Below are 17,737 nucleotides of genomic sequence, written 5' to 3'. Positions count from 1 at the left end.
TTTAAATTGTTAGTTCAATGTCAGCACATCTCCCCTTGAGTAAAATTTGTCCGCATACGCAAATTTGAGCATGCTAACTAATAGTTGTTGTAGGTTTACTAATGCTATCCCGACCAAATTGATTACTTTTTACGGTTTTCTAACAAATTTGCATTTTAAAACAAGCTAAATTATCTCCTGGTTAAACATGATAAGAATGAGTTTGAAACCTTACTTTATAGGATTTATCAAGCTTGCAAGTACATTTGTGTGTGCGTGGGTTTTTTTTTTCACGTCTTTTCAAAACAGGGCTGGACTAAACAATTTTAATTCAGATATAGTATAATTTAGATATAGTACGTACCAATGAATGCTCCAAAAAAGGAAGCCAATCTGGCAGCATTTAATGATAAAAGTTGATAGAAAATTTAAGAAAAGAAACTCGAAAGAATCACTCTATATTTTCAAGCACACTAGTTGTGAGAATTCACCCATAAACTTAATATTCTTGGAAAATATTTGTTCGTACTCAAATAGGTTAAAAATAGTTATGGTGAAAATTCTTCATAAATTGAGAGCACTATACGGTCGTTAAGTCGTCCGAAAATTTCCCAATTTTTTAAGAATTGAATGTGAGGACAATGGCTTAATTTTTTTATCTAAATCTTGAATAATATTGAGAGTTTAATTCAAAATTTATGTTTAGAATCTTAATTTTGCAAAAAAAAAAGTTTCCGACTTAGCATTCTGTATAGATAACTCGATCAGAATTAAAATTAGAAGTTAAGAAACAAAACTAAGATCACGAATAGGTCAAATAAGTTTTATTTTCTCACATAGAGGCAACTTTTCTATTCGATACGTGCAGTTGGATAATTGAGCTTCATGAAATCTCAGTCCCACTTAGGCGAATGTAATGTAATGTAATGTAATCGGTTCAAATATTACTTAAATTGATTTCAGGATGGAAATGTCAAATTTCGAAATCCTTGTTATGATGTACCTATATGAAAAATATTTAAGAATCTGTAAGAAATGCTTCGATCATTAATCAAGTGTATTAAATTGGGTTTAAGTAGCCACGGTACATTTGATGGAAATGATGTACATATAGGACTTAGTCGATTTAGGGTTCTTTTTAGAATTTCTAAAACACTGTCAAAGACCGTAACTCTTCAGATACCGAGTTATAACCGAACACAAAAACGATGAGTTTGCTTTACTCCAGAGTTAACAGAAAAAAAATGTTCATATTCCAAAACAAACTGTTAAATGTTCATATAACAACTCAAACGTTGAATTTTACTTATGTAAACGCTACATTAAAATTTTACCAAAAATCATGGACGACTTTCAGACCAAAATACAGCTTTAAAGGGCTCACGGTTTGAGCCCTATACTTCCTCTTGGACGTATTAATCATCAACCCAATCCTTCCCTATGTAGGTCAATAAAATGTAGATGAAACCGATGTTTAATGATCAATTTTACACATTTTAATATTTTGAGCCAAAAGAAGAAGTTTTCTTACCCTGGTTGTTGCAAACAATTGGTTAGTACCACATTTTAAATCAACCTGTTATCTGAGTATTCTGAGTAATACATGCATTGTTAAAAACAAATCGCTCAGATTATGGCTTACTTACTTATGGATGTTGTGTTGACTGAACAAAGTGTGAAGTCATCTCAATATCGAAGAATCAATTATGTGAATTCTTTTAAAATCAACCTCAAAGAAATCGCCAAATCAGCCTTGCAACCTGAAAAATCCTGCATTTTTTTAATAAGCCCCACACTATGACTGATTTAACTTGAACATTGATACTGAGTGGACATATTGTAAGCCAGACTTGTGCGAAGAACTTCCAAAACATATCACAATGAAAGTTCCAAATCAATTATATTTTCGGTAAGTCATTGATAAAATTTTCAAAATGATGTTTCTTATTCTTAATTAGAAAATTGCTTAAAATATTTTCTAAGCAGTCTAGTTTAAAAATTTTATATAAATATTCTCAAAACACAGATTAAGAAGAAAAATTAATTCTATAATAAATGTCAGATCAGGTTAAAAATTAACCATGATTAATTGTTAGGAAAACAATTATAATTGTTATTTGTTTTTCATCATAGTTTACATATCTTTTCTTTATTTTCAACTGATCGGTTGATATAAAATTCCGCTGTAGTATTTTAAATTTGAAAAAAAAACTAATCGCGATTTGAAATGTGAATTTTTGATTAGAAAAAAAAATAAAAGGTTATGTTTTTGAAACACCAAAAATTAAAAATTGAAAAATCATATACAAACTTATCAAACATATTCCTAAAAATTTAAATAGTTTGATTTAAAAACTCGGTTAATTTATTTAAAATTGAAAAAAACAACTGTACTACAAAATTCGGTAAATTCATTTGGAAATAAAAATAAAATATGAAGGTTAGAAAGACAATTTTAGAACCATTTAAGAAGGATTTTTTTTTCAATAAACACGTCTTACCATTACAAAAACATTTTTATAGAATTTAATTGATAACTCTAGGGAGAAGCATTTGGTAGATTTTAGCGTTCTGAGCTCGAATATTTTGTTAAATTCGGACTAACAGTCAACCAAATAGTTTTAGTGATAGTGAAGTTTTAAAATGTGTCTGATTTAAGTGAAATAAATCAACTATCAACTATCAAACCTACATTTAAGGAAAAATCTGATTCTACGAAATATATGAATAGGTTACTGCATTTTGAGGCCTTTTGTAGTATTCCAAAGATTTTAAAGGGGTTTCAAGAGATGCTCCTCTAGCGCTAAGGAATTTAATATTTGAGCTATAATAATTTATCTAACTGCCTAATTTCTTTATTAACATGCATAAACATGACGTAAAATGATGAAACATAGATTCTATGCTGAATTTTAATCAGAAAATACAGGCTTTTCATTCAAAAATACTAATGTTTTCAAACAGTGAAATACTATTTCCCCAGTTTCAAGTCAAAGGTGGTAGCACTATCTTGCTACACCCTTAGAAAATCCTACACAACAGAAAGTGAAAAGAAGTCAAAAACGACCCGTAAGTGCAGGAAGCCATCAGTATGTAAAAATGATGGTACGAAAATGTATGTAGCAAAGGCTTTACGTACCAGTATGTAGAGAGTACGCAAAAGAAAGTAGAGTTCTGTGAACTGAAAAATATGTTAAAATCACATAAAGAAGGAAAATTTCGGAATTCAAATTGAAATTTAGAAGCAAAGATATTTTCTTTCAAATTGATTCAAATTCTTTTTGAGTATGCTTATTTATTGTCTATCAATTACTAGCTGATTTTACCCGGCCTTGCTCGGGTTCACATAAAATGTAAATCTAAATGAATCGTTTGACTTTTCGAAATTTTGGAACTTTTATATTACATCATTATAAGAAATTTGGCCCAAGTTTGGCCATGTTAGTTTTGTTAGTCTTTTTAAAGTTTTTATTGAGTATATTCACTGTTCTTTGTTTTCGCATTATCGAAAAATTTATAGTAATAAGATTTTTATTAATGGAAATAAAAAAAAAAATCCTGGTATGCTAATTCCTCTTTTCATGAAAAACCTTTTTTTACAACCATAATTTCTTAGGAAGATTGAATAGATTTGGCCTAATAGTTTAATCTTCAAAAGATTAAACTACTTTTTTTTTTTTATTTTTTCCATCCCCTATCTAATGAAAATGTCCGTTGAAGATTATCCCACTTTTCAATATGTAAAATGGTAAAATGGTATACTTCAGTTTCATTTACTTAGAATTTTTTTCAAAAACCTTCGAACTTTGTTGAAGCATGTTGAAAACTCACTTTCGCACTGTTTTATTATAAGTTTACCTTAAATGTTGAAAGTTCTACTAATAGCTTTTTGAAGTCATCGAAAACAAATCATCTCGAAAACACGATTTTTATATTATGAAAAAGATTTTTTTTAGTTCTGTTTTATTTTTCATGGGCACAAACATCCCATTAATGGATTGGTAGAATCGACCACATTGATCATTAATGATAACTCAAAAGTTAGAAATTGGTCAGTGAAATCGAATTTTATAAAACTCAAAACCTCAAATTTTATTATCTAATCAATTTTCTAATCCCCTATTAAAATCCCCTATTAAAATCCCTATTAAAATTCCAATTGAAGCGTTAAAATCGCAGCCTTGAGCTTATAACTCTGAATCCAAAAAAAGTTTTTCTTTCTCTATGAGGAATTCCAAAAATATAAAAATGGTTGACCCTCAAAGCCCCCCATCGGCGGGAAAGATCACTTTGAAAGCCACTACTATTCTAGTCAATATATTCCTAACAGGCTAGTTGTATTTTTCAATCAAAATGTAAGCTTATAATTGTATCCAAATATCTCGTATCGGTAGCACGTGCTCTGAACAGTAGAAGGTACAAAAACACCCGCCTAAATTTTCACTTCCAAATTTTTAATGCTCAGCAAGCTTTGCTATCCATTACATGTGAGCTCTGGATGGTCGTTGTTTCTAATACCCGGCCCATGGTGATGGTGAAAATAATCCCGCCAACGAAACGAACGGAAACGAAAATCGGTTCGCAAAATGGGTGTCATGACTTTTGGTTCGTGGGAACAAAACCGTTGTTGTATGGACGACGCCCTTCAAAAGAGGTCATCTAAAAACATTTTTCATCATTCCTGGTCCTAATGAGCACCCATGTCAAATTTCAGCTCTCTAGCTCTTAAGGCGGCTGAACCTATTGAAGACAAACATACAACCGAACAAACGGAAATTACTTTTTATATATATAGATAGATATATAGATAGATATAGATAAAATTAAAGCTATGGACCTAGTAATAATCACCTCCATCATTTTCGGGCCAACTGTTTGTCCTAGCAAACTGTCTTCGTTGGTTCATTGAGAATTTCTTTCGCTGGGGATCCTGTTGAATTGGCCATAATTTGATGCATAAACTGGAAGACACGCTGATTGGCCACTTCGGAACAGTTGCTTGAGCTGGTGTCATCGAGGCAAAAATCTGGGACTGGACGATGTTTATACGATTCAGTAGCCGACTGACCGGAGAAGTTAGAAATCCTGTAGAAGCAAAAAATAGTTAGCAAAATTGTTATAAAAAAAATAATTAAAAGTACATCCAGAGGAAACCAACCACTATCCTAAAATTATCGAGAAGAATTATTAAAAAAGCATATACCAGATGAAAATGTTTCTAAACTTACCAAGGCTTCCGCAAAGACACACCGGGCAGTTTTGCAAAAGTTGTTATGTGCGCGCAAGTAGGATGCAAATCATAGACTGACTCTTGGTGGTGCGAGTGAGAAGCAAAACGCCGTTAACTACAAATTTACTGAAATTTCAGTTCTTCCTACAGAGAGGGTTTTGTAGAACAGAAAGAACTGACAAAGTACTTATATCATTTATTAAACTCACTTCTACGTAAAAGTTGTCGAACTTCAAAGTATTTACTTTTTACATAAATAATATGTACAATTTTCTTAGCATGTATTAAACGGAATTGAGACCCATCTTCGGCCTTCAAGGATTATTAAGGTTTGCTGGATGATTTTGGTCAAGTAATAAGGTCACTCGGAGTTTTAACGTTGCGAGGAGGGGGAGGGGGGGGGAGAGGGGGGGGGGGGAGGAAGGGGTATAAAAAAAATAATGCAAAAAACTGATAAATTGAAATAAATTGCCTTGTATTCAACAAAATTTCATACTATATCATTGTACAAAACTTATAAATCAAGTAAGTTTTTATCGAAAAATTCAAAAATTCGCTTTGGAAATTCAAATATCACTAAATAAATAATTAGAATTCCGTCCAAGTCACATAAAGTGAATTTCTTGGAGCGATAATCAGAATAATGTTGTACTTTCCGATGGAACTTGATGGACCAGACGCCTAGCAGTATTATGGGTATGATTTGCATTTTTTTTTCCATGAGCAGGGAAAAGCCCGCGGGAGTGTACTTTCTATGCAAAGTCCTTCTCCAGTGGGCGCAAAACCTCTTCATAATTTTTTATTTCGGTTTTTTTTTCATTCATGTTTTACAATAATATACATCGATCTCGTAATTTTTCTTTTCAACGAACACTTGGGAAAGGAACACTGAACTTTAAGTTGATTTTCTTTTGCGTATTTAGTACACTCGGTATTGGTATTTAGGTGGTGGTCCAGGCAGTTATTGGTGGCGGCGATTGATGGCGGTGTGTGGCGTTGAGTGGTTGTGGGTGGCGGTGGGTGGCGGTGGTTGGCGGTGAGTAGGCGGTGGGCGGCGGAAGGTGGTGGCAGTTGGCGGAAAAGAAAAGAATTAAAACGGGAGTGTAAATCGTTTGAATGCAACTTTCCCAGTCTCGTTCAAGAAAATGATGGGAAGTATATTTCCACATTGCTTCCAGCGAGATAAATCTCTTTGAAGGAAGCGTATTGGCGGTGTCTCAAGGATTACGGATCATCGGGTTTATTTCAACATATGAACTATTATGGGTAGAACAGGGCCGGATTAAGCCATCGGGGGGCCCGGGGCAATATTTCTCGGGGGCCCCTATGATTCTATTTTTTTTCAAATGCTATCCCAGAGAATACAAAACGTGTAAAAGAACTCTAGATGAGTTCAGTATACTGTCTTCAAATAGCCATGTTATCCGCCTAGAAGATAGTTTTTGGTAACTTTAAATAAAAATTGTTAATTAATCACATGCAAACATCGCGGAAGAGTTTAGAAATTAAAAAAAAAGAATGCTCTGATATGAGCTGAAAAATGCTAAATTTATTTCTCATTTTTGTTTCAACGGGAAATATTTACCTCATGACAATTCAATCATGATTTTAAAAATAGAAGACAAATTTCAAAAAAATAAATAAAATAATTAAACATAAATTCCATAGAGATACAAATATAAAACTTTAAGAATTCAAGAATAAAAATCAGGTTATATTCCGAACCACAATTCGTTGTCTCAACTCTAAATCATAATTTCAAATTAAGTTTTGAAGAAAAAATATTTAATTAGTTTGAAAAAAAAAAGATTCAAAGTTACAATCAGAGCCAAAGCAGAAATGTGAACTTCAATTTTATATCTTTGAAACACAAAAAAAAACGTTTATGAATATGTTTATGAATATGATTCTCATCAGATAAAAAAATGATTATCAAATTGTTATTCTAAATGTGACAAAAATTTAATTGAATGAGCGATTGAAAATAAAATCGGAATAGAGATTAAATGTTAAAATTTCAGAATCAGTTATCATTGAAAAAAGGAATCCAAATGAGTTTATTACCTTAAACATAGATCCTGAGTTCAGGAAAACAAGGAAACTGAACTTCAGTAACTGAAGAAACACCACAAGAAAATCTTAATGAATTGAATCTGGATAAAGATAAGATTAAAAACATTGAAATATTTATGTTAAGACAATTACTCAATGATATTGACAATTCAACTATTAGATCTTTTTTATGATAATTTGAGAATGATCATTTGGAAAACGATATACTGAATTCAGAATATTTACTTCAGTAAATGATAAAATTTTGAATTAAATCAGTTGAAAATGTTCCAATACGAATTCAAAGTCTAAGGCAGAATTTGGGATGGAAATTCAATAAAAAAAACTCTGTACTGTCGATCGGTCCAATTCAAGCAACTACAGATTTTTAAGCATTTATTTTCAAAAATAGAAAGCGAAAGCGGTTTGCAATTTATTAACCAACGGAAAGTTCAATAATAATGATGGAAAAGTGATAATTTATAATAATACCCGGTATTAACCCGGGAAAAATTCTTAAATGTGTATCATAAAGCTTTTCTGTTCTCTATTAGCACTGTGAGCTAACACGTTTCGATGAATAAAAAATGAAAATTGGAGATGTTTTGCCTCATATTCTTTTATAATTTTTTCGAATTTGGTTTACAATATTTTTGTCCAGATTTCGAGCTGAAAATTTTGGAATACAATACCAAAATTTTGATATTCTCATCCCGCAAAATGTGGGAGAACTTCTTCACTACTTTCTCTTGGGGGCCCCTTTAACTTAAAAAACTTTTCTAGATATTATTTCACGGAGGCCACTTGTTGTTATATTTCAAGTTTTCGTTCCGGTTTTCTAGTTTTGATTTCTTTCCATAGATTAGAAGAAATTGAAGTATTGATTTAAGTAATGTAGAACTTTTTTTTCCCTCGGGGGGCCCCCCTAAGCCGGGGGGCCCGGGGCAATTGCCCCTTTTGCCCCCCCCTTAATCCGGCCTTGGGGTAGAAGTAACTTTCCATTTTAGTTCTGATGTGCTGCTTCAGCATTGATTTGAATCTGATTGTGTTCGTTTCATTTCTAAGAACACTAGGAAGGTTGTTATAAAGTAGTTTGCTGTAATAAGGAAATGCCTTCCGTGACATTTCAGAGCTTGGTCTACTAATTGAGAGGCTAGCTTAGTTACGGAGGGTGTATGCACGGCTTGGTTGTTCATATACAACATTATGATGAGCTTGCTGGTCGTGTAGATGTGAATGGATGAGCAGGATTGCCTGCAATTCCCGTAGAGCTTTTATTGGTAGCGTCGTTTGCGGAGCTTCTGAGTACAGGAGTCGTGAAGAGTACGTTCTGGGCTTATTAAATATAGCTTTTAAGCAACGATTTTGAGCAGATTGTAGTTTTTTTAGGTGTATATCTGCTGACGCACCCCAAATGAAGACTTGGTATTGCAGTTTAGACTGTACAAATGCTTGGTACGTCCAAGACAGCTGCTTTCTTGGTACGAACTTTTTAATTTTCCATAATAAACCGCACGTAGCACTGACTTCTTTGTGCAGCTTGGCGATATGGTTGATCCATTTCAGTTTGCTATCAATATTCAGCCCGAGATATGAGTAGTGTTCCACTTTATCAATTGGTATTGATTCAATAGTCAAATCTTCATGCAACTGCTGTGTCCTACTGGATGTTGTTATAATCATATATTTGGACTTCGCTATATTCAGTGATAATAGGTTTTCATCAAAGTATTGCCGTAAAACCTTCAAGTCCTCACGCATGCTCTCGACAATTGAGTGGGCGGTTTTCCCAGTGTAAAACAGAGAAGTATCGTCAGCAAATAGACGTGGCTTCCCGATTAGATTGAGGTTAGGTAGGTCATTGATGTAAACAAGGAAAAGTAGAGGACCGAGGTTACTGCCTTGGGGTATTCCGACTCTCAACGGTTGATTATTGCAACGTACTGGATTCTATTGGTCAGGAAGCTTTTAATAATTTCTAACGGTATCCCTCTAATACCATAGAAACTTAGTTTTTCCAACAATATTTCGTGATCGATGGTGTCGAACGCTTTTTTTAAGTCGAGAAAAAGAAGTCCCACGGGGTTCTTCTGGTCCAGGGGTTTGTAGACGCCCATGAAAAGCTCGCACACGGCTGTAGTTGTGCTGGATCCTTCCCGAAAACCATATTGGCAGTCATATAGAACTCCTTGGCTTCGAAAAAACCTTGTTATTCTCGTAGTAACCAGCAATTTTTCTAGCAATTTACTTAGGGCAGGTAGAATGGAGATAGGCCGGTAGTTATTAACGTCGAATTTTGATCCTGATTTATGTATCGGAATGATTTTAGCAACCTTTAAGCATTCCGAATATTTCCCAGTATGAAGGCTCTCATTAAAAATATCTCGTATTAACGTAGAGAAAAATCGAAAATGATTTTTAATAAAATATACGGGTATTCCATCTGGTCCAGCACTTTTATTTGGATCCAGATCTCGTATCTTCGTGATGACTTCTTGTTGGGTAGCCGGTTCCAAAAATATTGAGTTGCGCAGTTGTGACAATGTTCCAAATCGGTTAGTATTTCGCTGGCTCGTTAAAGTGGAGGCTAGCTGGGGACCTATGTTACTGAAGAATGTATTGAAAGTGTTTGCAACAGTCTTTTCGTCATTTGTTAGATCTCCGTTGATAAGAAGTTTTATTGAATCATGCTCTTTCGATCCTTTACCAGATAAATTGTTTAAACATTTCCAAATATTTTTGCTGTCTGAACTGTTGAAAAGATTACTGTAGTACAGCTTTTTCGCGTTTTGCTTGCACAAGTTTAGTTTTTTTGACGCATGTTTTAATAAATTGCGAGTGCTTACATCGAAAGGGTTTGTGTTTTGCGAAAAGGTTATCTTTTATTTTCATCCATTGCCAAACATCAACCGTCATCCATGGGCATACTCCTTTTACTCGGGCATTCACTGTGATAGTCTTTGAACATTTAGCCTTAAGTTCGCGATAAACGCTGATTGTTTTCAAAAGTAATTCTTCTGCAGAATCAGCTCGAAGATTAATAACTTTTTCAGCAAATAGCTGATTAAGCATTGCGTTATTTGTAATTACTTTTTCAAGCTTGCGTAGAACAACCTTTTTCTTGAAAGAAATTGTAGAAAATATGAGGGAGTGATCGCTGATGTCTGAGCAAACAGTTTCGTTCACGATGCTAGATTGGATGTTTTCGGAGCACACTACATGGTCTAGAATATTGTTACTAGCAGGTCTTGTTACGTGGGTATTTGTTACCTTAAAATTAAAACAGTTTAATAATTCCAGGTATTCTACTGTGTCTGGGTTTTGTGTTCTATTTGTCGGTATATTTATATCTCCTACTATTAGGCATGATGCACTTGGATTGTTTGCAGATAGTATTGTTTCTAATTTTTCCAACAAACATGGCATATTGCCAGAAGGTGGTCTATATATACCATGGATATTGACTTTGCCTTCACTTACTTGTAGGCGAACATGAATGTGATGCATTCCATCAATATTCTGGTTTCCAATTTCATCACAGTTAATTTCATCCTTCACATAGATAGCAATTCCTCCTCCCGCACTACCTTCTCGGCATGAAAAGTATGCTTTGAAACCTGGTAGACGAGCTTGTTGGATACGATCTTTCTTTAACCAAGTTTCTCCTATAACAATTACGTGGAATCCCTGGAAATTTGATTAACTTTTAATTTAATATCATCAAATTTTTCAGGGTTGTTGATACCTCTTGCATTTAGTTGAAGGATTTTTAAAGAAAAACGATCAGATTCATTAGAACTTTTATTTTTATTTAATTCATCGATTGTATAATAAAAATGATTTGTGGATGTGAAATTCATGTTCATAAAGATAGTTGTTCTGTGGCAGTTTTCCGGAGTTAGTTCTGTACATGATGACGCTTCGGTGACGACATTGTATCGGAAATTGAATCGGAAGTTAAGAACTTTGGCGGTTGTTTATTCTTGTGCTGGTGATTTTTTTGCAAATCCGGAAAAGCTTTCTACAGCGTGAACTCCAACAAAACTGTTTGAAAACTATCTCGGAATGATGAATATAGGTCTAAATAAACCCTAAAAATCAATATTGAAACTTAATTTGGTGTTAACTGCAAGATAGTGCTGCCGTCTACGACTTGAAACTGAAAAAAGTGCGGTGTACTGAAAAAAAAGTTTTTGAATTCCAATCTGTTTTTTCTGATTTAAAATTAACCCAGAATATTTGTTTCATCATTTCACGTCATGTTAATGAAGAAAGTAGCATGAAGAAAGCAGCATTATTATTCACTCTGACACAGTTAATTTTAAGAAATAATTTTGATTTTTGAAGTAAAACATACGTAATACTATTCTTATTTCGCACATTTTTCAGTATTTTTGATCCCCGACGCCAATTGCTTCGCCCAAAAAAGTAAACTTATGCTTAATTTATCCGTTTAACAATTTGAAACAAGTTGTAGAAGACACATTTTGGTGATTTTCAATTCTATTCTACTATTAGGAAAACAACAGATACACTTCCCTTTGGATCCGAAAATTGTACTTGTTGTAAATACACTGTTCAATAAATTTACAAATAAACTTATGTTAGAGAATTTTATTTCTAATATTTATTTTATGGTTTGAATTATTAGGCATTAGGTTTTTTTTTTTTTTATTAAATCAATAGTTCAGTGTTAAAAATAAGACAATAATGAGTCTATCAGCCATGGATTGCGCCGGCCGAGAAAGATTGGCTCATGTGCCTATAGTCGAAGTTTGCTAGTCGTCCGGTTCGGATGTAGCGCGAATTGTGGTCAAAACGCGGTGAAGTGACTGGAAAGCAGCGACTGACGACGTTTGGATTATTTTCGGTGGTTAAAAGTAGTTTTTTTCTCGCCGTAATACACATTTTGTTCAAGCTCATTGGAAGGCAATTGAATCGTTTTCATCAACAGTTTCATACCTTGTTGTGTATCAAATTGCGTGGCAAGGCTTATAGAGACGTACATACCTGCTACATATAGAACTCTGTTCGTGTGAATTTCTTTTTTTCGTATGACGGCTGAAATCTGATTGTTGTTCTTTTTTCCTATTTCAGGTTGCAATCCGCCGTGTGAGTGGCAGTTGATGGGTTGTGCTCTATTCTTCGCGTGCAGTTGGAAGCTGTCAGCGCATTATCTAAGGTTGGGCATCATAGGTGTTAAATTCAAGTGTGGCTCGTATCAATGGCCATCTTTCGAAATGGTTGCGAAATGAAGTAGAATTGCCAAATCTCAACGGCGATCTTGGAAGCTCAATACCATCTACTCTGGGTACAGTGTGGTTCTGTGAATTGGCTTGCCGAAAAAGGATTGAAGTGATTCGTGCCGGAATGCAAGCTGGCTTAACCGAAGAATGACTCATGTCTTACTAATGTGCTCAAGTGTGTCTCGAAGCGCAACCAACCAACCTCATGGAAATCGTGCATATCAATCAGTGCTATATACAACTCAACGGTAGTGTCTTAGCCAGCATATGGTAGTAGATTAATATACTACGGGGAATTTTCCTACATATAGGTAGTTTACGAAACGAAGATGCATCTGCTGATAGTATAGCATCGACAGAGCTTTGCTCAAGAAGAAAAATTTAGCTCGTTGGCGCAAAACGTTAATGAAAGTATCAAACGACGACGATTCAAGCGACAGGTGGATGGATGTATGCTGTGGTGAGAAGCAGAGAGAAAAAAAGTCACAGAAATAAATAAAACGGTCGAAGAACCTGTGTTGCTCCAGAAAGTCAAGTGCCACGACAAAACAGGTCCAAGAAAGTGCCCTCGATTACTAGTATTAGTAAGATGTGATGCCAGTAGTGTAAACAGAGAAAGAAAGGCAAACAAAAATGGTAAAAAGTTGATCAAAAATTCACACATAAAGAAGTGATAGTCGTCGTCCCGACTAACTAGCTAAAAATATTCGCCCATGAAGGTGCATTTAAATGTTTAGATTCGCGTGAAACGAGAAACCACAAAAGTGTGTTAGTGTTTGTGGTGGTAAAGCCATTCATTTAAAAAAGTGCGATTATACCAGTCTCTGTGTTTACGGTCGAAGAGAAACATCTGTGTCATCGAAAGGAGGGAGGTTCATTTTTAGACATCGCGACTACTCATTCGACCGAAAATACGGGAAGAAGTTCAGTAACCAGCTCCAAACAGGTTGATAAAAATGTGTTGGGTAACACCTTGCCAATAGTACGTTCGATCGGAAAGTGAAATTAAGTTTATCGAAATGAATGAGTCAGAGATGAGCGCTGGTCCAAGTGGGATTAATTCGGACCCCACCAATGACCTGTCCAAATCTGGTGGGCATAATTCTGGCGCCATGAATGGTGGCAACCCAGAAGAAATTAACTCAGCTGATAATGGTCTAGATGACCATTCGAGGGGTCCTTCGAACCCCGTGATGATGAACAACACCAACCACCATCATCCTCAACACCATCATCACCACCAGCACAATCACCACCATCATAACCATCATCAGCAGCACCAACAACAACAGCAGCAGCAGCAGCAGTATCACCACCAGCAGCAACTTCATCACCAACAAACGATGGGTAACGGTATGATCGGGGGTGGTGGTGGTGGCGGGGGTGGACATCCTCCTCCGCAAGGACCCCCGATGCCACCGATGCACGGTGGAAATGGGAATGGTGGTTATTATGCCGATCAAAAGTCGGACATCTCGTCGACCATTCACAACGGCGAGGAAGACGATGGGCTTGGTCCTTTGCCGCCGAAATGGGAGAAAGCCTACACCGAAAGTGGCGAGGCGTACTTCATCGAGTAAGTTTCTCTTATTTAATTTTTATTGGAAGCTATGAAGTTCGAAACATTTTGATTGAGTGTGAAGAGGAAGAAGGAGATTTCAAGTCAGTAGGGGCAAATTGACACTACTAGTCGGTTGTTGACCCATGCATGACTTATTTTTTAAATGGCAAATTGCAATAGCAATTATTGAGTTAGTGAAATAATAACATTTTAACTCGAATAACACGGCTGAACATATTTGAAGCCGTTATTTAGGGTCTTTTTGAAGTTAGGGCCCATCAAAGTTGAAAAATAGTTTTTGAAATTGTTTATTTAATTCAATACAATTTTGCAAATTTCATTTCATTTCAAACATTTTTCATTAGGTACAGGAAGATGTTTGTGGAGATTGAGAAAAAACATGCTAGAATTTCCAAATCTGGAGAAACGACAACGATTTTTCAGAAACTACTTTTTCCCAAAAAAAAAAATTTGGCATTTGTAATTTTTCTGCATACTTTCTTCGATATTAGGGCACATATATTAAAAAATCGTAATTACAATGCCATGGGTTAATTTCTTTTATGTCAAATCCTTACTTCAACTTACTAGCTGACCCGGTGTGCTTTGCTATACCTTTTTGAAATAAATGTAATTTTCTAAAAATTATCCAAATTTTCATTAATTTGTTGGCATTATTTATAATCAAACTACAGCATATTTCAAAAGCGACAAAAGCTAAGAATGAGGGCTGCAGCTGAGCTTCGAATTGCAGTACAAACATGACTTAAACCAGGGGTGAGCAACACGCGGCCCGCGGGCCGCATGTGGCCCGCGAAACCCTTTTGTGCGGCCCGCGTAGCTTTTTTCCAAATTTTTATGCCTTACCTTTTTTTCAACAATGGATTGTTAGGAAAATTTAAATGACTAGATCAAAATATGCTCTAATCTGCATTTGCCCCACAATCATTGAAATTGTTAACTTTTTTCTGGCTTTTAAGTTTCTATTATGTTCTATTCAAGGCATAAATGCAATATTTTTTATTGGCATAACGTTATTTTGGGTTTTTTTTAGAATCAGGAATGAATCAGAATACATTTTCCCTAATTATTTAACTCCTACCACCTTGAAAAGCAAAATCCATTAAAGTGAGGAAGAGCAGCTTAAGCTACACATGATCAAAGGAATTTCGAAGTCCGTTAGTGAAGTCATTATTTTCGTCTCATGCAAAAATAAGGTTGAATGATAAAAAATATACTCAGCAGATAATTTCTTATCTAATTCGGTAAAAAGGCTTGTTCTGTTAGCATTCAAATACTGGTAAAAATATGCAAACCAAAACCTTGGGAAATATTATTTATTTCTGAATATTGACGAAAAAACGAAAGTTTAATAATAAAGCCTGGGTGAACGATTTTATATTTTATATTAACATGAATCAGCCGGCATTAAACTTACCGACAAAAATTATTATTTCTTGATAAAAATAATAGATATCTGAAATTCTGTGATTTGACTCAAAAGTTATTTGACGATTATCTGTGATGCTTTTTTGATAGATATTTTTGATTGATAGATTTGATAGAAAATTTATAACAATCATCGATAAATTGAGTTGTTTCACTCATAATATAGCTTTTGAAATCCTATCCCAATGATATCTAAATAAGATTAGAAATTATGAAAATCTGGATAAAAATTCTAGAACTTTGAAGATAGTGGCTTAAAATATGTGAAATTGAAAATTTTCCTGTGATTTCTATACAACCTTGCTCAACATCTTAATGCAATAATCCAATACAGAACTTCGATCTAAAAAACGAGGTTCTTATCGTTTTTTTTAGAAAAAAATCTAGGCTTCGAGGAAAAGTTTTAATTATGGAAAAACAAAACACAGAAAGTCAATTAGCAATTCAACGTCCAACGCCAAGAAGACTGTGATTGACTATTGAAAAATTGAGAGATAGTAAAAATTACAAAGATTTAGTTATGTATCTTTTAAATATCGGGTATTTAAAAAGTCGTGTTGATTTTCTGTTTTTAAACTCATAAATTCGGTTAATCTTTCCTTTTTCAGATTTGTTTTCGCCAAAAATTTGTAGTTATAAAAATTGACGTGAAGTTCCGCTAATTATTAAAAAAAGTTATTTAAAATGCGGCCCGCCGACGAGATTTCAAATTTAAATTGGCCCGTCGGTTCAAAAGGTTGCTCACCCCTGACTTAAACTAATTTTCTGAAAATTGATCTCTAAATTGTTCCCACCATTTGAAATTTTTAATCTATATTTATAAGCTTCATAAGTTATTCAATTATTTCCCACCATCTCCCCCATAGAAATATTTTAAATATTTGAAAAACGTCACATGCCACATTTGGCACCATTTGTTAAATAAGAGTTTTCGAGTTTTTTTTTTTCAAATAAAATATGAATTAAACCTGCCTATTTCTTACGACTCCGCACTGAAAAGGGAGGGTTCAAAAATATTCGTACGCAAAAAACATATCTTATAAAATATAGTCTTTTTTGCATAATATGTTCTCGATTTATGCCAAATATTTAATCTGATAAGGGGTCCTTCTGTCCTTCCAATCCCCTTCTTTCTACCCCTCTCCATTTTTTCCTTTATTTGCAAGGATTTTCATCCGTATGGATGATTCATTCCGACACCCCTCTCCACACTGCTAGGTGTTAGGGTCTATGACAATCGTAGAAACATACCTCGTTCCCAAATTCTTTGCCATGCCATACCATACTTGACTTCATTCTTTGGCTTTGTTAGCATAAATTGAGAACTTGACAGAAATTAATTTTTATATATCTCGCGTGAGCTTTTATTACGTCGTATGGAATAAAATGTAAACAAACAGTCTAATTGCAAAAAAGTTGTTTTGATAAATTTTTCAGCAATTTTCTGTGAATTCTCAAATGTTTCATACGACGTAATGAAGGCTCACGTGAGATATATAGATTATCTACTAAAGAATTTTCTTAGAAAAATGAAACACATTGTTCGACATTGAGTCTGTTATCACTCATGGCTTCGACAAAACTGATAGTCTAATTATTCTTAACCTTCCAAAGCCGTTCGCTAAATATCCGTTTCGGGAAAATTTGAGTTGTAGTTCGATTTCGTTCTCCTGGCTGTAAATGTTAACCGATTTTGATGATATTATTTTTATTGTGCAGGTAATTGTTTATTGTTTATTGTTTATTTGACATAAAATCATCTGACATATTTAGGTGTCTTAATGATCTACGTAATTCATTCTAATTACTCAACATTTCAAAATAAAGTCGATATTTATTACCAGATTTTCAGAAACTGATTCAGAAACTGATCCGGTAGAAAAAAATCTTACTTTAAAAAAACGACATCCAATTTTGGCTTTGCTTAGCTGTATTTCATTTCCCAATGAACCGATTTTTAAAACTCTAATTTTAATTTTTTTTCGTTAATTTGATCATTATTTTCATAAAACATACTTGGTCTGTCAAAACTCCCAGTTCTTCAGTACACTGAGATGTTTTTACGCGGTTTTTCTTACGTGGTATTTTTTACGCGACATTTTTACGCGGATTTTCGAATTAACGCGGTTTTGAGAGAAATATTCTAAGACTTTTTCAAAGGAAAACACTTAAATCTTTTTGTAGTTGGGAAAATCTTAGCTCTAAGACTAAGAACGTGAT

The 17,737-nt window shown here is 34.2% G+C and overlaps 1 protein-coding gene across 3 annotated transcripts in view; it reads left to right on the top strand.

The window, feature by feature from the left end:
- The window catches only part of LOC129750155 (membrane-associated guanylate kinase, WW and PDZ domain-containing protein 1), a 77,761-nt gene that overhangs the window by 27,305 nt on the left and 32,719 nt on the right, over positions 1 to 17,737 (top strand). For 2 of the 3 annotated variants that reach the window (XM_055745398.1, XM_055745399.1), the window contains exon 2: positions 12,359 to 14,083. In XM_055745398.1, coding sequence (XP_055601373.1) covers positions 13,527 to 14,083 — 557 coding nt within the window. In that variant the 5' untranslated portion in view covers positions 12,359 to 13,526. Of the gene's footprint in view, positions 1 to 12,166; positions 12,291 to 12,358; positions 14,084 to 17,737 lie in introns of those variants that run through there. The other variant, XM_055745401.1, reaches the window with a different exon arrangement.

The sequence above is a fragment of the Uranotaenia lowii genome, chromosome 2, assembly GCF_029784155.1.
Source record: "Uranotaenia lowii strain MFRU-FL chromosome 2, ASM2978415v1, whole genome shotgun sequence".
NCBI lineage: Eukaryota > Metazoa > Arthropoda > Insecta > Diptera > Culicidae > Uranotaenia > Uranotaenia lowii.
Note: the sequence above shows the minus strand (reverse complement) of the source record. Positions and strands in the feature narration are given on the sequence as shown.